A 19,082-nucleotide genomic window follows, 5' to 3' on the forward strand; every position below is an offset into this window, starting at 1 on the left:
CCACCTGGGTATGAGTTTAATGAATTTTTCTGCTGCCTTTTCTGTTTTCTTATTTTAAGCATACCAAAATACACGTAACATCTGTCTTTTGCTGCATAACAAAAATTCCCAAAAGCTTTTAAAGTGAAGGTTTTCTAAACTATTTGGCCTAGTAGACCTTCAGGTGTGTGTGTGTGTGTGTGTGTGGTTTAATCAATAAGGAATTAATTTTTAAGTAGTTTTGATGCTTGTTGCGAGTTGCTAAGTCAGTGAAACAGAGGTTTTAAATAGTGAGACAACTTGCTGTCTTCAAATTAGAAAGAAGTCAAGTAGTAAGAAACTGGTATAAATAAGTAGAAGGAAAGTTACTGTTGGACATAATCTGCTATATGGCTTTAAATTTCATAGTTCATACATTGCACCTCCTGAGAGCAATGTGGGCGCAGTGAGATACTTCATACCCATGTGGAATTTGTCAGATGATTGGTCTCTTGCCTCAGAGATATTATTTAGATTCTTAACTTTTTCTTAAAAAAACAGAAATGTTTCTGTACTCTGAGTAAGAAAGGGAAAGCAAAAGCTTCTTAATGCAAGTGGTATAATAGTTGAATTATTACCTGCTTTACTGTGCCTGCAGTTAAAGCAGTAGGTGGTCGAGGCTTGGATTACCATGCTTACAGGATAACCATGAAAGCAATTTTGAAAACATCAGTTGTTGCTTTACCATTTTTATTTCATTAGAAATGGCAAATTATTGTGCATTTCTCTCCATGTTACATTTGATACAAATACAGGAGTAAGTCAGCGTCCCAAATGCTGCATATTCAGAAAATACAACTTCAGTGCCCTTATGATGAACTGCTTCTGTGTGATGTGTGGAGAGGGTGAAAGAGGCCAAGGGCCCTTTTCTCGGGTTCGGCTCCCCTGTGCCCTCTTGCTCGCCGGAGAGAAGGGCTGCCCGCTGGGCACAGGGAGCGCCTTCTAGCTCCCGTCCCGTGCCCCGTCCTCCAGCCCCCTCCTTGTCCTATGCAGAACGCCACTCCCAGCAGCAGCACAGGTGCCACTGCAGAACCTTCCCCATGTCACAGCTGTCACCTTGGTCGCTGCCGCCCCACCCGGCGCACTCGTCTCCGAGAGTGCTGGGCAGGTGGCAGCCATGTCCAGCACGAAGAGAGCGAGAGAAGAGGATAGCGTGGTTTTAAATGGGAAGAGGGAGCTGGGGGCCCCAGAACCGAAGAGGAGGAGGGGGCCCGCCGTGACCATCAAGTGGAGGAGGGAGAGGAGGAAGAGAGCTCGGTTCCATCACACCCAGACCACCGCTGTGACCGACCATGGGGAGCCCATGGAGGTGGATCTGCCTCCAGAGGAGCCCATGGAGGTGGATCCGCCTGCGGCACAGCTGGCCTGGCACCACACCACCGTGCCAGGCCCCGCATCGGCGCGGTCACAGCTCCGCCATCGCTGGTCCGGGCGCTGGGCTCCTTACCCGCCGCGCGGCCCCACCCCCAGCATTAGCTGGGTGGCATTGTTTAACATCTGCTCCTCCTCCACCTTGTTGCTCCTCCGCGGTTCTGCAGGCCTCCAGTTCCATCTTCCCCTTTTAGGAGTTAGGTCCCCCTTCTGGGTTTTGTTGTTGATGTTAGTGTTAGCATAGTTTTAGTGTTAAGTTTAGTTTTAGCGTTAGGCATAGGTTACTGTTAGTAGTTTAGAGTTAGGCATAGATTGCTGCTAGCAATTGGCAGTACATGCCGCTCACTCAGTAAGCACTCCCCTGATTTACCATGCAGAGAAATGAGTGCGAGTGCACTGAGACGGGAGGTTTGATGACGTCTGCGATGAATTGAATTTCCGTCTTGTGACTTTTCTGTTGCAGAACATCGAGGAAGAGAGTATTGAGTGGCTGAGAAATGGAGTTGGGACTCAGGGGAGCAATAGGTGCCTGTGTGACCCTTGCCAGGTAGGTGTGCCTTACTGTAAGCGTGCGCTAAGGTGGTGCTGTTCAAACACAGCTTGTGGCACTGTCTGCAACAGATCTGCTTTCTGTTAAGCTTTTCCCTTATTTCATGTCCACCTATCCTCTTCAGCTCCTGCTCCCCTCACTTGCAAGTGGAGCAATGCTCAAGTTGGAGGAATCTTTTCCTCGGCAGGTGGTAAAAGACGATGCAGCTGCGTTTCATGCCCTTCTTTGTTATTGGGTCAGTAGACCAAGGATATCTTCAGAACAGCTAAGTCAGCCTGTAACACCAATGTGCATGTGAGAATGATGACTCTTTTTACCCTCTTGTAGAAAGCAGCCTCCTTGAGAGTGGGAGAGCAGCAGGCTGTCTGCTCTGTGGCTCCTGAAGGGCATTTCTCCCCAGCTGAGATCCCTGAGCCCACGCTGGTGGAGAATGTGCTGCACCACGATCTCTTCTGCGGAGCCACTTTGCAGCTTCTCTGTGCGTCAGTTGTAATCATGCCAATTTCCAGGTGCCATAAGCCAGTAAGTCATGCTCTCTGAGGCTGATAGAAAGGCACAGACAATAGGCAGGGAGGGAACAATTTGTAGCTGTTGCCTACGGTAGTGTGTCCCGGCACTGCTGAAAGTGGTATAGTTCTGTCCCTCCTTCGATGTGCGTGCTGTACCTGATGCACGCAAGAAGCCTTGAGGTGCAAGCTCATCTTATCCTGCTGCTGCTGCTGTGCTCTGTGCACTGCCAGGCAGTGTCCAACCCCTGTGCAGGTGCTGCCTTGCAGAAGATGGCTTTGGATTCTAGTTTGTGTGGGTCTTTTGGGATTGAGATAGAAGTGGAGTTTCTAGTGTGCCCTAATGTCAGGAAGGCGGTTTCCAGTACTGGCAGCCAAAGCTGCCCAGGAGGATGACTTGAGCTCCCAAAGCGAGCTGTCAGCCAGTTGTTAGCTGTGAAGGTTCCCTGACCGTTTCTGAATTGATTCTTGTAGGACTCACACGGTCTTGGGACTAAGACTTGGGAGACAGTGAAAAAACCCAAGGCAAGTGCTGCTCAGCTGAGGAAGAAAGCCAAGAAGGAAAGCAAAAAGAACCGATAAGGGCTTGACCGAGGACACTAGAATCATCTGGAATGGTTCCTCAGAGGTGGCACCAAAAGCAGCTGACTGAGTCGTCTGGTTTTCTGGCATGGCCGTGCTCTCCCTGTCACGGACAGTGCAGAGGAACTAAGGCAACTGGGAGGGAAGGGCTTGTGCTGCGTTCCAAGCCAAGAGGACTTGCCAGAGGCAGGACTTCATCTATGGCAAGAGATGGAGACGCTGTGTTCTTTCAGGATGCGTCTCTTCAGGGCCAGAGCCGGTCTAGTATGAGATTGAAATACAGCTAGCCGGGCCTGGAGAGAGAAGAGGTGATGTCAGGCTTCTCCTTGTGTCTGACTGGAGGCTGAATGACTCACTGCTAAGCAGAAATCCTGGATACTGGGGTTTCATTTTGGGCTGTGTTGAGAAATACAACCCAAATCCTTTTGTATTGAATAAAAACGAAATCAACTTTTTAAAAATTGTGCTGCCTGTTTCCGTAGCTGGTCAAAAGGTCCCTTGCTTGGGCTGGCAATTGCGGGGCGATGAACCGGTTGGCTCTCCCCTGAAATTCTGCTGGTTTTCCCCCATTTCCTTGTTGGTCTTCCCAATGGGTGGCTTTTCAGCCCAACTGTAACTGCTAGCAATAGGCTGTGAGCATCCCCTTGCTCTCCAAGGACTGCTAGCAAAAGCACAAAGGAGGAGAAGCAGCCCGGGAGGAAGAAAGGTGTCCCTGCACTCAGCCCCTTGAGCTCGCCTCTTTCCTGATGGCTTTTTCAGCCTTGGGCTGTACTGAGGGTTGCTGTTTGCCCTGGGAAGCCCAGCTGCACGCAGGCAGCCATGGCCTGCACATCAGCCTCCCGTTTAGGCACGAAGAGTTGAGGTGTGGGTGGGATGGTGTGAAGAGCAGAGCTGGGAGTGGGGAGGAGGAGAGGGCAGCAGGAGAACGTGCCTCGGGCCCAGAGCTCAGCCCCGAGGAAAGGAGATGGTTGTAAAGAGAAAACCAGCTTCCACTATTTTTAAGTGGTCATTGCATCTTAGGTCTGGGTCTGGATCCAGCAGGGGGGCCCACGTGCAGCCGTTCGGGAGGAAAGTCCGAGAGCAATTCCACAGCAAAGAAGAGGCAGTTTCGGTGCTAAGGCCTGTCTTCCAGCTGGACATCGGGGTGCTGTGGCTGCAGGACCTCCAGTCCCCCAAAGACATCATCCCTGGTGAGAAGGCAGCAGCCACCTTCCCCTTTCCACCACACGTCCGGCCGGGTGTGTTATCCCTGCTCTTTGGAAACGGCAGAGAGCAGCGGAGAATTGTCTGCAAAGCTCAGGGTACAGTGTGAGTTCCTCCAGGAGGAATGAGGAAGAGCTGTTTCTCTGAAGGACCTTTTCTATGGGATTTGGTCACAATCATGTTGCATGGGAATGTGGCTTGCTGTGGCAGTGAGGCTGTGCCTTCTCCTGGCAGACGATGTCAAGACTGAGTCGCTGAACTACCATCAGCTCTCGCGAGCCTCCGGCATCCCACTGCACATGGTACAGCGCTGCATGCAAGAGTGCATGCTCCTGTACTGTCATCTCCCGAGGAACAACGAACCCTTCTCGGCGTTATGACGTGCCAAGATGACTTTCTCCTCACGAGGTTCTTCTAAAGCTGCATTGCAGCACTGGAGGGCAATACCAGAGTCATTGCACTGTCCCACACTAAGTTGAGGTTTTGAGGGTGTGCAATCAAATCACCACTGGCCAGCCTGGATGTGGAAGGCTAGCCAAATGTCTTTCCCCATGCTTGCCTCCCGGAGTGATGGGGAGCCGAATGCTGATCCCTATTCATGGCAGAAATTCTTCTCTTCACCCTTCAGGAGTCTCTCCACACTGCACCGGAGCCCGTCATTACATCTGTGGGAGCACAGGGGGAGACCGAGGTGCACGGGGTCCTGCAGACTCCACGTGTCTGTTTGCAGCACGCTCCCAGCATGAGCAGGCAGCTCCCGCAGGACGAAGAAAGCGGGACAGAAGAAAGCACCTACTTCTGCTCAGACCAGCACAGCACTCCATGCAACAGAGGAACGTGAGTGCTGCAGGTAACGGCGCCGCACGGTGCGACAGCAGAGGCTCGATCAAAGCTGCCAGTCGTTCCGCGGCTCAGAGTCCCGTGCGGAGGAAGTCGTCTTGGCCCGGTGGTTCCGCCGCGGGCGCCGGCTCTCGCCGCGGCTCGCTCTCCCTCGCCTTCTCCCACGCGACAGCGGAGGCTCGCTCAGAGCTGCTCGCTCTCCACGCCGCTGCGGAGCGGCCGAGCCGCTCGGAGCCGGACAGACCGTGCGCAGTACGGCCGCTGCCACGGCGCGACCGTGTGGGCCGGTGCCCGCCGGGGCCGGGCCGTCCTTCCGTCCTACCCGAGCCGCCGCCGCCGCCGTGGAGCGACCGAGTCGGTCGGTGCTGGGCGGACCCGGCCCGTTCCGGGCGTACTCGGGCTGCGTGGATCGGCGGCAGGCGCGGCTGACTGCCCCCGCTGTGAGGGGTGTCCGGCCTCTGTGGGTGCCTGTGCCAGTGCTGCAGCACTTACAGTGCGGGAGTGCTCCTGATGTTTGGTGGCAACCTCTGGTCCTGGCACTGGGCTCCACTGGATGCAGCCTGGCTCCGTCCTCTCTGCCCCTCCCTGCAGGGATTGATGGCCGTGGGTGGGATCCCCCTGAGCTGCCCTTCTCCAGGCTGGGCAGCTCCCTCTCTCTCAGCCTCTTGTCATAGAAGAGGTGTTCCAGTCCTTTCACCATCCTGGTAGCCCTCCATTGGACTCTTTCCAGCATGTCCATCTGTCTCTTGTACTGGGAGCCCAGACCTGGACACTGTTCTCCAGGTGCAGCCTCACCAGTGCCGAGCAGAGCAAAGGTAATGGTGCAGAATAATGGTCCTTACTGCTACAGGTCAGGACTAGGGCTATGATGGGAGCACGCTGCTTTATGATTGACATGGAGAACTGCTAGGAAGAAGGCCTGGTGGGCCTGAACACAGGTGCCAGGTGGCCCAGCTTTTATTTCACTGGAAACCAGGTACTCCATGGGCAGCAATGTGGAGATATGTTCTCCATGTAGTTGTGCCCCTGTGGCTTCTTTCTGATGTGCCTGGGAAGTCCCACTAGAGCAGACTGCTGCGTGAGACAGAAGCCTGATACAACATCACTTGTGTGGGTGGAGTTTTACTGTCTGTGTTCACCTCTTTTATGTTTGTTTGTTTCTTTGTTTGTTTGTTTTCAGTTCAACTCTTATGTGTGCAAGTCTGCCTTTACTAAATCCTTTCCTTGTGACCTTAGGCAACAATCAAGCGGGCCTCAGTTTTCAGCGCTGAGCAAGAAGCGCAGGCGCTCAGGAAGGTCATGAAGGGCTTTGGTAAGTTGATCTCCCTCCACAGGTCAACTTTTATTTTTTCCCCAGTGCTGGGAATGGCTGCTCTGGTGATCTGTTAGAGGGAAGCATAGCTGCTTGCAATGCTCCACTGTCCTAAACACATTGCACAACTGTCCTAAAAATCATTGAAAAGTGGAAACAGAACTGCCCTTCATGTCCCAAAATGCAACTGCTCTGGTGGTGTGGGTCCTGGCAGCTTTGTGCGCATAGCTGTAGTCCTGGGGCTGTTGAGAACCGTCTGTGTAGGGTACTGGAGGTGGCACAAGAGCAGAGGGCTCTTCTGATTCTTGTGCAAGCAGCCTGACTGGCTTCCATTTGTTGGTTTCAGGCACAGATGAAGATGCCATCATTGGTGTCTTGACCAAACTAAACGTTTCCCAGTGTCAGCAAGTTCTGAGCACTATTGGCAGGGTAGGTGGTCTTCAGAGATGTGTGAACGTGGTTGTGTCACTTAGGTGAAAAGTGAGAAATGACCTAATCTCCGTAAGAGAAAGGTCAGCAGAGACTTTACCTGACCAGGGTTGTTTTGTTCTTGTTCAGTTCAGAGCAGTTGTTGATGCAAGGAAGGTTGGAGCCTGAAGAGAAGTGGTGAACAGCTCAGTTCCTTCTGTCCTCTTGGCCTTCTAGGGTTTGATTGATGACTTGAAGTCAGAGCTGAGTGGGAATTTTGAGAGGGTGATCATTGGGATGACTCCCACCACCATGTATGATGTGCACGAACTAAGGAGTGCTGTGAGGGTTTGGAAATCTTCCTTCTGTATTGCTTAAGTTCTGTCCAAGGATTTATTGCTTTGTTATGTATGTTTTCTTATTTATTACTAACTCTTAAAGAAACCTGGTTGCACGTCACAAGCAGTTGCTGGTATCTTAAATCTTGCCATGGCAATTCCCTAGGGAGCAGGAAAGATGAAGGTTGCCTGATTGAAATTCTGGCTTCTTGCACCAATGAAGAGATTCGTCACATTAATGAGAACTACAAGCTTCATAAGTAGTGTGAAAGGCCAGGCCTTGTCCTGCTAATGATGATGGCTGGAGTGCTGCAGTGATGCTGAGAGCCGTGGGCATGGTTCTGTACTTAGCTACATTATGGCTAGAAAATGTGGGCAGCACCCAGGTGGTGGCCCTGCTCCTAACGGATGCTGTGTGTGTGTTCTTGCTAGAATCTGGCTGCTCCCTTGAGGATGGCATCTGACACATCTTCCATGTTTCAAAGGGTCCTTGTGTCCCTGACAGAGTGAAGTGTGACTGCCACTGGGGCAGGGGGGAGAGGAGCTAAGAAATTTGATTGGCAGCACAAAGTAGCAGGTCTTGAAAATGGTAATAGCTGTGGTAGGCCAATTAGAAGACTGCTAGCAATGAAAATGAAATATTTCTGAGGGACGGTCTGGATTTAGCTGAGAGTGCTGCAGGAATGATAGAACGTTTGTGCAGTATATAAGGAGCTTGTTGTTGCAAAGCGTTCTTTTGAATCTGTCATGGTTTTATGTTTTTTGGTTTTCAGTATTCTGCATCGAAACATCATGTAGTGTGCTGGAATTAAAGTGTTAATGCTCCAATTCCAGGTACCTGTCCCTATACATTACAGAAGTCATGGATCTGACCCTTCCGGGTGGGGCGGGCTCTTACTGCCTGGCAGTGGGTGCTGGAGGTGCTTTCCCAGCCGTTCCAAGCTTTCCAGGTTTGACTCGGTCTCAGGAACTCTCTCTCCTATCTTATTTGATTTATTAGTCTCAATTTCAATTAGATTGTGTTATATTGTGTTATCTTGCATTCCGATATCATAGTAAAATAAGTTTTCCTCCTTGCCGCTGTTTTTTTTAATCTCCCTTCCTTCCTTCCCATTTTGTGGGGCCGGGGGGTGTGGGGGGCAGGGGCCTACTGCCCCCTGTCACAGGCATAGATTGATCTAGTAAACTCCGTGTTAACTCTCTGACTTTCTGCCATGGACTCTTCCCCTTAGTTTTTGATGGTAGTGAGGCATTGCTGACAAGGACATAACAGACAGCATTAAATCTGAGGTGTCAGGAGACCTGGAACATGCGTTGCTGGCTGTGCGTGAGTGCTCTGCTTTAAAACGTTGTCTACAAAGTGATGTAATGATGAGAGGTGCTGTGTCTTTCCTCGAGTGGCTGTTAACATGGCAGACATGGTTTGTCTTTGTTTATGGGCACAAAGCCAGGCTAGGTGGGACTTGGAGCACCCTGGTGTAGAGGGAGGTGTCCCTGCCTATTACAGGGGGTTGGAATTAGATGATCTTAGGGGTCCCCTCCAACCCAAACCATTGTATGATTCTATGCTTTACAGACCCAGTCAGGTGAGAAAGCTATCTTGTGCTTTATGGTACAGTGTGCTTGGTCATAGGGTGCTTTGGCAGCAGAGGTTTGCTCCCAGGAGGCATGAAAGCCTTCGTGCAAATACTGCTGTGCACCAGGCACAGAGACGTCAGCTCACAGCACATCACTGACTGGATGCCTGCACTGCAGCTGCTGTTTGTTAACCTGGAGGTGCATCTTGACAGAAGAAACACCTGCACCAAGAAAGTGCTGCAGCTTTGTGGAAAACCTCCTGCTTTTACTGACCGTAATTCTCTTGTTCTTGTCTCTCCTTAGAGTAAAATGCATGCGAAAAAAGCCTGCGTGCTTTGCTGAAATACTGTGTGATTCCATGAAGGTAAACATGGAGTAAGATTGCTTGCTTCCTTCTTGCATTTTCATGCTCGAGTCAGCAGCATCATGGCAATCGTGAGATGGAAGCTGCAGCCAGTCAGGAAACTGGCTTTTCTAGGAAACATCAGGCTTTTCTGCACATCAGGGTAGTAGTCATACTCAGGAGCAAGCTGCTGCTAATGGATCGCTCCATTAATGCAAAATTGCTGTAATTACGAGCAGCTCCTGCACAAGACTGGGCACTGACACCTTTGTGTCTGTGGGTGATTCTCCAGCACGTTCTGTGTTAGCTGCACGGGGCTGCTTTCCTTTCTAGGGCCTGGGAACAGACGACAGCACTCTGATCAGAGTGATGGTGTCCTGCTCTGAAAAAGGATCTTTTTAGATCTGCTCTTCTTACCTGTATCCTCTCTTCTGTTCTGCCCTCTTTCTTCTCCCCTCTTGTTCATCACTCTTCTCCCCCTTACAAGCTCCTCTCTTCCCTTTTTCCTTTGTTCTGCTCAATCTTTTCTCTCCTCTCCTTCTCTCCTCTTCTCTCCTCTTTGTTGGCAAGAGGACTCCGAGCTCCCTTGCTGGTGCGGAGAGAGAGGCTCAGACTCCCTTGCTGGTGCAGAAGGAAGGATGAAGGACCTTTACTGAAGATGCTTACAACCTTTTATACCCGTGCAACAGCAACTTACATGTAGGAAGCAGGAGCCTTGTGTGTGTTTATGTCTGGCTCAAGTTACTGCTAAGTTTCTTTACTCATTAGCAAGATAATGACTTTCTTTATCCCACATCTCCCCCTTTGCTATTAAGAGAAAAAGAAGCATGGTTCAAAAACAATCCTAAAATTAGCTAAACTAAAATTAATACACTGAACAAGGATGGGTTCTTTAGAAGTATAAACAGCAGTCCATATTAACCAGTTCCAACGATTCCAATTCTTATGATTCCTTGGTGACACAGTTGACAAAGTGCGTCTTGTCGCTGTGAGTCCAAACCACTGATGAAAGTGCTGTGGTCATGTTACAGCAGATGATGAGACGGATGGCCAGACCCCCCAGATTCGCATGAGCACCCACTGGACACCCCAGGACTCCTCTGGGACATCCCCAGACCCTTCTGGATGACTCCAGGACCACTCAGACCCACATGAGAACTCCCTGGACCCTACCAGACCCTGCTGGGCCATTTCCAGATCAGCCCAGGGACTCCTCAGAGCTCTTGGGCCCACAGTGGGAACTTCTAGATCCTTCCATGGTGCCACAGGACCAACCCGGGGACTCCCTGGACATCCCAAGGTCACAGAATCACAGAATCGTAGGGGTTGGAAGGGACCTCCAGAGATCATCGAGTCCAACCCCCCTGCCAAAGCAGGATCCCTACACCAGGTCCCTCTGGGATATCTCCAGACTCTTCTGGTTGAGTCCAGAAGAGCCCCCTGGAGCCCCCAAACCTCTCTAGGATGTCTCATGCAGATCCTTCTGCATGATTCCAAGGGGGGATAAGAGGGGATAAAGGAGGGTGTGGGTGGGGTGAGAAAGGGGTCAGTGGGACTTTTTTGGACTGGAAAGGGGGGTTGTGTGGAATCTAGGGGGGGAAGGTGTGAGTGAGTGGGACTGCTGTGGGGTGGAAAGGGGTTCTGGTGATGGAGGGAGGGATGGAAGGGAAAAACTGGGGAGTTGTGGGGAGCTTCTATAGAGTGTAAAAGAAATAATTTAAAAAAATAAAATATTAAAAAAAAAAATAGGAGGACTCTGGGAACTACAGGCCAGTGAATTCTCACCTCTGTGCCTGGGAAGATCATGGAACAGATCATCCTGGATGACATGCTTGATCACATGAGGAAAGGGCGTGTGATCCGTGACAGCCAGCACGGCTTCACCAGAGGAAGGTCATGCTTGACCAATCTGGTGGCCTTTTATGATGGAGTGACGGCATCGGTGGACAAGGGAAAGGCGACCGATGTCATTTACCTGGACTTGAGCAAGGCCTTTGACATGGTCCCCCACCACATCCTTCTCTCCAAACTGGAGGGATGTGGATTTGATGGGTGGACCACTCGATGGATAAGAAAGTGGTTGAAAGGCCACAGACAGAAGGTGGTCATCAATGCCTCCATGTCCAGGTGAGGCTGGTAATGAGTGGCTTCCCCCAGGGGTCTGTCTTGGGACCGGTGCTCTTTAACATCTTTATCAATGACATCGATGACGGAATCGAGTGCACCCTCAGCAAGTTTGCTGACGACACCAAGCTGAGTGGTGCCAGTCGACACGGTTGAAGGAAGGGATGCCATTCAGAGGGACCTCGAGAGGCTAGAAAGGTGGGCCCGGGTGAACCTGATGAGGTTCAACACGGCAAAGTGCAGAGTTTTGCACTTGGGCCGGAGGAATCCCAGGCATCCCTACAGACTGGAAGGAGCGGTCCTTGAGAGCAGCCCTGTGGAGAAGGACCTGGGGGTCTTGATGGATGAATTAACATGAGCCAGCAGTGTGCCCTTGTGGCTCGGAAGGCAAATGGTATCCTGGGCTCCATCAGAAGAGGGGTGGCCAGCAGGGACAGGGAGGTGATTGTTCTTGGTTGTTCCCCTCTTGTGAGGCCCCATCTGGAATACTGTGTCCAGGTCTGGAGCCCCCAGTACAAGAAAGACAGGGAGCTGTTGGAGAGGGTCCAGAGGAGGGCCACGAAGATGATCAGGGGACTGGAGCACCTCCCCTATGAAAACAGGCTGAGGGAGTTGGGCTTGTTCATCCTGGAGAAAAGAAGGCTGAGGAGTGACCTCATTGCAGCATTTCAGTACCGAAAAGGAGCCTACAAACAGGAGGGGAATCAACTCTTTGAAAGGGTTGATGACTGCAGGACGAGGGGAAATAGTTTGAAGTTGAGGGAGGGGAGATTTAGGTTGGACGTTGGGGAAATTCTTTACAGGTGCTGGAACAGCTGCCCAGAGAGGTTGTGGATGCCCTGTCCATCCCTGGAGGTGTTCAAGGCCAGATTGGATGGGGCCCTGGGCAGCCTGGCCTAGCATTAAACAGGGAGATTGGTGGCCCTGCATGTGGCAGGGGGGTTGGAGATTTGTGATCCTTGAAGTCCCTTCCAACCCTGGCCATTCTGTGATTCTGTGATTCTGTGATTCTGTAAAGGGGGTCTAGGGCAGAGAGTGGGGGTTGTGGGGGGATGACTGGGGGGAGGAGAATGAAGCTTCCATGAGTGGAAAGGGGGCCAGGGGGAAGGAGGGAGGGAAGAGCTGGTGGTTGTGGGGGGCTACTATGGGACATAAGGGGGGTCCTGTTAGGGAATATTGGGGGTCAAAATGGGGGAATGGACTCTAGAGGTCAGGAAGGAAGGCATGGGGGGTACAGGGGACTCTATGGATCAGAAAATGGGGTCAGGAAGGAGGGGGGCAAACTGAGGGGACTGGGGGATGGTAGGAGACTATGGTTCAGAATAGGGGAATTAGAGTGGGGGTATTTGGGGGGACAGGGAATTCTTGAGGTCAGGTAGAGGGGACTGGGGGGGGGGGTGAATCTGCGGGACAAAATGGGAAGACGTACGGGGGGGGCGGGAAAGGGGACACAAGGGATCAGAGTGGGGGACCGAGGAAGGAACGGGATGGGAGGGGGCCAGGCATGGGACCCTGGGGGTCAGAATGGGGAACAGGGGCAGACACTGGTGGAGGAACAACTGGGGAGGGGTGGACGAGGACTCCATCGATGAGAGTGGGGGAATTGGAGGTGGGGACAAGGGGGAGTGGAACCCCAGGGGTCAGACTGAGGGACTCCAGGGGTTGTAGGCGACCCGTGGTGGAGGTGGGGGGAAGGCAGTGAAATACCCTGGGTGGGGGACGGGGGGCACGGGGCCTGAAGCCTGAGTGGGGCTCGAAGGGCAGTGGGGGGTGAAGAAGACCGGGAGAGTGGGGGGACGGAGAGCCCTCAGGGATCTCCTGGGGAGGTGGGAGAGCGACTCGGGGGAGGGCAGAGCTCCAAGGATGGGATGCAACAGGCAGGCATCAAGATACTCCCCTCGATCCTCCTTCCAAGCGTCTCTCTATGCAATTATCTGGATATTTCCAACCATACAAACACCATAATCCTCAAAGGAAGAGGAGGGATTGATGTGGGGTGCTCTGTTCGGCAGCAGGGATTAGCACATCGGTTTAAGAACCAACGTGTGAGTTTAGCAAAAGGAACCCATGAGCGATAGTTCCGAAACTTTCCGTTTCAGCTTCAGGGGGAGAACAGCCTCGTTTCTCCTCCGGAACTTCGCACGGGGACACAAATGAACGCTTCTCCCTTCTGCCTCGATGACTGTGCCTCGCAAGAAGCCTCGATCCCCGGCGTTTGCTGCTTCGGAGCTGTTCCAGCCAGAACCGCAGCGACCGACCGCGAGGTACGGGGGTTTTCGCTCGGTCCCCTCACCCAGGATCCCCGAGACAACAGAGCGGCCGGGCAGCTCTGGCGAGAGCGGCTGACGCGGCGGGGACGTCGCCAGGGCAACGGCTCTGCATCCGCGCCCCCGCCGAGAAGAAGCCTCTGGGAGGGCAGCCTCGCGTCGCTGCCCACCACAGACGGAGAGGAGGAGTCGGGCTGTGAGGATCAGGCGGGCTGTTTCAGCGAGGAGAAACCGTAAGCCGCCCGTACGCGGGACTACACCGCAAGGAGGGTTGCGATCGCTGTCGGTGAGCGGTAAGTGCGGGGGCTCCCGTTAACGAGCCGGCAACGGGGCGAGGGCAGAGCCAGCAGTACCGGCAGCGGGGCGGGGCTGATCAGTCACACCCCATTAGGCTATCGAGTAGTGTTAGTGTGCCCCCAGATGGACCCCTGGGGGACAGCGCTGGTGACCGGCCTCCGCCGGGATGTGGAGCCACTGACAACAACCCTCGGGCTTCCACCATCCAGCCAATTCTCTATCCACTCGAGAGGCTGCTCCTCAAATCCATCTCTCTCCAATTAGAGATAAGGATATGGGGCGGGACCATGTCAAAGGCATCACACAAGCCCAGGTGCATGACATCAGTTGCCCCTCCTTGGACCACCAGTGCCGGCACTCCCAATGTAGAAGGCCACCAGATGGCTCAGGCACGATCTGCCCTTGGTGAAGCTGTGCTGGCTGTCTTGGATCGCGTCCTCATCTCGCATGTGTCTGAGCATCTCTTCCAGGAGCATCCACTCCAAGATCTCCTTGCGCTCAGAGCTCTGCCTGGCAACCATCTGCCTTCCTTTCCCCTGTTCTGGATTTCCCTTCCAGCTGTGTTCCCCGTGAAAAGGCAAATGGTTTCTCACTGTACAGCTGTTCCAGTCAAGCTTAATGTGGCCTTCAGACTGCCAGCTCAAATCTTTGTCTCAGTGCTGTCAGACAGAGAATGTAAATGTTCCCCTTGTGGACGGCAGTGTTGGTTTGAAACTCCCTGCCTACAGTTACAAGCAAATCCACCTTTGCAGAGCTCCTGGCAATACAGTTCCCAGCTGCAGGCAGGAGTGCTCACAAGCCCTCTGGGGAAAGGAGAGGCCTTTCAGAAGCCCTCATGTTCCCTGTGCCCCTGCCTGCTCCTCGTCCCCACAGAGCTCCCCTGCGGTTCTCCCACGGAATTTCTGTTGCTGGGAGGGAGCTATGGGGATACGAGGGGACACATCAATTCTTCTGCACAGGAAGTGTGCACGGCCAGCAGAGATGGCTGCCGTCCTGGGAATCCGCTCTTGGAGAGCATGGGCCTACCGGGCCTTGGGAGCAGCTCTTGTTGCCACCCAAACTCCTCTCTCAAAGCACGGCTCCATCACATTAGTTGATGGCAACAGACACGACACCAGCAGACCGACTGGAAATAAGGCCAATTTATTTTTATTGGGAGTACTGCGTCCAGGGCTGGGGCCCCAGTACAAGAAAGACGCAGAGCTTTGGATCGAATCCAGAGGAGGGCCACTAAGATGATCAGAGGGCTGGAGCACCTCTCCTATTGAGAAAGGTGGAGGGAACTGGGCTTGCTTAGTTTGGTGAGGAGAAGGCTCCGGGGAGACCTCATTGTGGCCAATTCTTGAAGGGAGGATATAAAGTGGAGGGGGAACGGCCGTTGACGAGGCTGGATAGTGACAGGACAAGGGGGAATGGTTTTAAACTGTGGAAGGGGGGGCAGAATTTGGTTAGATGTTAGCAGTTCTTCCCGCGGAGGGTGGTGACGTGCTGGAACAGCTTGCCGAGAGGTGGGGGATGCCCCATCCCTGGAGGCGTTCTAGGCCAGGCTGGATATGGCTCTGGGCAGCCCGGTCTGGTGGTCGGCGACCCCGCACATAGCAGGTGGGTTGAAACTAGACGACCTTCAATGCCCTTTTCAACCTAGGCCATTCAATGAGTCTTTGATTCTATGATCTTCCATTCACAGGTGGAAATCTGGACAGCTTCCCAGCCCCCTTGCCGAGAGCTCCACCGCGGTCACCACCGTTGGCTGCACCTTCCCCTCTGGAGCGACGCGAGCATCGAGCACTGCAGAGGTGAAAAGAACAGCGCACGGAGCGTTACGGGCTGAGCGCAGGCAAGTAGTGCAGGCTGGGCTCCAGCCCGGCTCTCAGGATCTGCTGCCTGTGGAGCTCACCAGGGGAGCTGCCGCTTCAGCTCCAGCTTCTGCCGGTTTCTTTCCGCTGTGCTGGCAAAAGCCTCTTGCTGATGGAGGTGCGGCTCCAACCTTTGGAGCACCTGAGCCACTCGTGGGGAAAGGAGGCTGCAGCAGGAGGAGAAAGTCATCCCTTGGGCTCTGCTGAGCCCCCCTGCCTCTCCCCTCACCCAGCCCAGCATCCCCGTGCTGCCACGTGTCCCCACCCTTGCACCCCGCCAGAGTTTTTGGCCGGGCTGGGCCTGTCCCCGAGCTGCAGGGTCACAGCTGCCCGAGTGCCTCAGGCAGCCAGCAGAGCCCGCACACACTTACTCAGCATGCAGTGCCAGCTTGGTCGCTGTTCCCATTTTACTTCCCGGCAGAGGATCCACATCCTTCCTCCACCTCCTCTCCACTTGCTGTCCCCTGGGCTGGGCTGGAGGATGCGGAGCACGCATGCTCTGCCTGGCCATCAGCTGCCAAAGAGGAGACGCTGTCAGCAAAGTGGCTGGGAGCACGGGGCTGTTTCTCAGAAGCCCTCTGTCAAGGGCCCTGCAGCAGGCCCCGGCAAGCAGGAGACTTGGCCCTGCCAGCCCACGGCTGCCCGCCGCCCTTCCCTTCTCCCTGCAGGGCTCTCCCTGCGAGGTGCCAAGCTCTCCTCCCCAGGAGGAGCAGGCCAGCCCCTGCCATGCTGCACAGCGCCTGTCCCACTCCCCACCCCCTCAGTCCTGCTGAGCTCGCAGCCTGGCTCTGAGGATGGCGGCTGTTGCCAGCAGGCTCGATCCCTGACAGTACCTGGGGTGGACGCTGGTCCGCCCCTACGCTCCAGCCTTCCCACGCCGCCCTTTCTGCCCGTGCTTGCTCTACTTGCTGCTGGTGCATGGGCCACGTGCGGTCTACTTCTTTCCACAATGCAGACACTTCCCGGAGCTCCTGCAGAGACACAGCAGCATACAGGATCAGCCTCAGCCCCTGGGACTTTCCTTCAGCTCCACGCTCCTGCTCCTCGCCTCTGGCAGCCGGTCAGCACTGTTTTGTCCCTGAAGGACCAGGGGCCCTAAAGGCAGGACGGGATCCGCAACTTGTAGCAAACGTGGCTCAGAGGTCGTATTCCACTCTCATGGCCCCTGCTCAAAATCAGAGTGCTGTGGCAGGTGGCAGGCCAGGAGGCGAGAAAAGATAGGGAAGGTGTGCAGCACCCTCCATCTACTGAAGAGGAGCTGAAGGAGCAGGTAGAAATGTGAAATGATGGCACCCCAAGGGCTGTGCTCCAGGTCACTGCACACACAGAGGCTTTTGCTTCCCTCCCTGTGGAAGCACTCAAGGCCAGGCTGGGTCAGGCTTAGAGCAACCTGGTCTAGAGACAGGTGTCCCTGCCTACAGCAGGGGATTGGAACTAGGTGGTCTGAGTGGCCCCTTCCAACCCAAACTTCTCTATGATTCTACCATTCTGTCATTTGTGCAGTCTCAAGCAGCACAGTCCCCGTAGCAAGGCAGGGCCGGTACCTGCAGCACCCTCTTAGACTCCTCTGTGGCAGGGAGTGCAGTGCTGGTCTGGGCAGGAGTAGATGCTTCCTTCTGTCCCGCTGTCTTCGTCCCGCGGGAGCTGCCTGCACATGGCGGGAGCGCGCTGCAAACAGACACAAGAGGAGTCTGCAGGAGCCCAGGGCACCTCGGTCTCCCCCCGTGCTCCCACAGCCGTAAAGATGGGCTCCGGTGCAGTGCGGAGAGACCCCTGAAGGGAGAAGAGCTTCTGCCATCAATGGGGATCAGCATTCAGCTCCCCCAGGGATCGGGGGCCAGGGTGGAACATGAAGCTGGTGTGTCTGCCTTGAGCAATTGTGCCGCGTGCTTGCCATCCCTGGAGAGAACGGCTCCCACTGGGACACGTGTGTCAGGAGCCTTTCTGGGTGCTGAGAGCTGGCAGCTCCAAAGGGGAGGCTACTCCTACACGAGCACACGCATCTCCTTCTTCTTTTCACCCAAGGCTCTCACCTGGCAGAAGGCTCCTTCACCACGTCTTGCTGCCTTGAGCTTGGCTTGCGCTGCAGCAGCATGGAGGGGGGAAGTGTCTTCCGCCTCTGCAGCAGCCTGCCGGCAGAGCCCCCTGGAACCAAGACAGAAAGAAGTTCTTCAGAGCAGCCCCACGGACACAGCACGTGAACCTGGATCCGGTCACCCGGCACGGGACAGGGCCCACCTCCCTACAGCTGGGACCCGTTCCCTCACCTCTACTCATCTTCCGCTCTACTGCAGCTTTCTTTTCCGCGGCAACCTCTGCTCTGCTCTTTTCCACAGTGAGCTGAAACCTGGAAACAAAGAGTGACAACCCTTGAAGAAGGATGACTTCCTACCCCACACAGTTGGTTGGCAGTATTTGTCTATGTGCTATGCAAAGCGTGGCATCCTTTTCCTTCCTGGCCACGCCAAACCAGCACACGTAGCCCAAATTCCTCTGCACGTGCAGTCCATTCTCTCTGATGAGAATCGGGACAGCTTGGGCACCAGTAACACAACCATGATTCCCAGGAGCCAGACTTTCCAGGATTTCTACCCGACTGGATGCCGAGCACGGAGACCCAGCAGGGCACGTCTCAGAGGAGGAGGTGGGAAATAAGCCTGTCTCCTGGCCAGCTAAGTGCTGCAGAGGAAATGCGCTCACCTCGGGAACACCCGGATCCCATGGGCGGTGGTCTCTGGCCCGAAGTCAGCAGAATCTTCTGTCCAAAATCTCTGCAAAGGGACACAGACCTGCTGGAGGCTTGCCAAGGCCATTTTTTCATGGCTCTTCTTGACAGGAAGCAAGCCTGGCTCCCATGCCAAGAGAAAGCTGCTCTCCACCAAAGCCTCTTCCGTGAACATCAGAGCTTTGTTCTGCTCTGAAGGAGCAGGATGGCCAAATAGAGAGGCTGTGCAAGAGCACTGCCAGGCTTTCTGCAGGGGCAGAGATCCAGGAAATCTCTTTGCCAGTGGAGAAAGCCGTGGGGACAAGCATTGGACTGGCCTGCCACATCCAGGCTGGCCAGCAGTGATCTGATGGCGCACCCTCAAAACCTCCTCAACTTACAGTGCGGAACAGAGAAAGGACGGTGGCATTGCTTTCCAGCGTTGCAATGCAGCTGCAGAAGAACCTCATGAGGAGGAAGTCGTCTTGGCACGTCATAACGCCAATGTTCTTAAAGACAAATGAGACGGGCTCCCTGTTCCTCAGGAGGTGACAGTATAAGAGCACACTCTCTCGCACGCAGCGCAGCACCACGTTCAGCGGGACGCCGGAGGCTCGCGAGAGCTGCCGGTAGTTGAGCGACTCAATCTTGACATCGTCTGCAAGGAGAAGGCACAGCCTCACTGCCACAGCAAGCCACATTCCCATGCAACATGATCGTGACCAAATCCCATAGAAAAGGTCTTTCGGAGAAACAGCTCTTGAGCTGTGGTTCCTTCGGGACGA

The 19,082-nt window shown here is 54.1% G+C and overlaps 2 protein-coding genes and 1 long non-coding RNA gene across 20 annotated transcripts in view; 2 read left to right on the plus strand and 1 right to left on the minus strand.

The window, feature by feature from the left end:
• The window catches only part of LOC149911880 (RANBP2-like and GRIP domain-containing protein 8), a 50,546-nt gene extending 47,058 nt beyond the window's left edge, over positions 1-3,488 (plus strand). For 13 of the 15 annotated variants that reach the window (XM_090133170.1, XM_090133161.1, XM_090133169.1 and 10 more), the window contains 4 exons: positions 1,853-1,936; positions 2,064-2,174; positions 2,267-2,461; positions 2,920-3,488. In XM_090133170.1, coding sequence (XP_089989296.1) covers positions 1,853-1,936; positions 2,064-2,174; positions 2,267-2,461; positions 2,920-3,027 — 498 coding nt within the window. In that variant the 3' untranslated portion in view covers positions 3,028-3,488. The remainder of the gene's footprint in view (positions 1-1,852; positions 1,937-2,063; positions 2,175-2,266; positions 2,462-2,919) is intronic. The other 2 variants (XM_090133174.1, XM_090133175.1) reach the window with 2 other exon arrangements.
• A 1,308-nt stretch (positions 3,489-4,796) lies between these two features.
• Positions 4,797-10,747, plus strand: LOC149911881 (uncharacterized). 4 transcript variants are annotated; one of them, XR_016462758.1, is made up of 4 exons: positions 4,797-5,885; positions 6,307-6,382; positions 6,729-8,078; positions 8,361-10,747. It is a non-coding gene; the product is annotated as an uncharacterized LOC149911881 (long non-coding RNA). The 4 variants fall into 4 exon arrangements; XR_016462755.1 differs by having other exon boundaries at positions 6,729-10,747; XR_016462756.1 differs by having other exon boundaries at positions 7,963-10,747.
• A 4,123-nt stretch (positions 10,748-14,870) lies between these two features.
• Positions 14,871-19,004, minus strand: LOC149911882 (uncharacterized). Its single transcript, XM_090133102.1, has 9 exons — positions 18,699-19,004; positions 18,294-18,364; positions 17,861-17,940; positions 17,627-17,738; positions 17,138-17,261; positions 16,427-16,564; positions 15,965-16,107; positions 15,635-15,760; positions 14,871-15,525 (listed from the first exon to the last, which is right to left on the minus strand). The coding sequence occupies exons 1-9, from the start codon at positions 19,002-19,004 to the stop codon at positions 15,405-15,407; spliced, it is 1,221 nt and encodes a 406-aa protein (XP_089989228.1). The 3' UTR covers positions 14,871-15,404.
• Between the last annotated feature and the right edge of the window lie 78 nt (positions 19,005-19,082).

The sequence above is a fragment of the Phasianus colchicus genome, unplaced genomic scaffold (assembly GCF_987193195.1).
Source record: "Phasianus colchicus unplaced genomic scaffold, bPhaCol1.hap1.1 HAP1_SCAFFOLD_53, whole genome shotgun sequence".
In the NCBI taxonomy this organism is placed as follows: domain Eukaryota; kingdom Metazoa; phylum Chordata; class Aves; order Galliformes; family Phasianidae; genus Phasianus; species Phasianus colchicus.

Bases quoted from the DNA above. Each gene is read 5' to 3' on its own strand.
- LOC149911882 (XM_090133102.1), bottom strand. From the start codon at position 19,004: ATGGGAATGTGGCTTGCTGTGGCAGTGAGGCTGTGCCTTCTCCTTGCA. The intron at 17,941-18,293 runs GTGAGCGCATTT...CTTTGTTTCCAG, and splicing joins GGGATCCGGGTGTTCCCGAG to GTTTCAGCTCACTGTGGAAA. The intron at 16,108-16,426 runs GTACTGTCAGGG...CCTCTTTGGCAG, and splicing joins CGGACCAGCGTCCACCCCAG to CTGATGGCCAGGCAGAGCAT.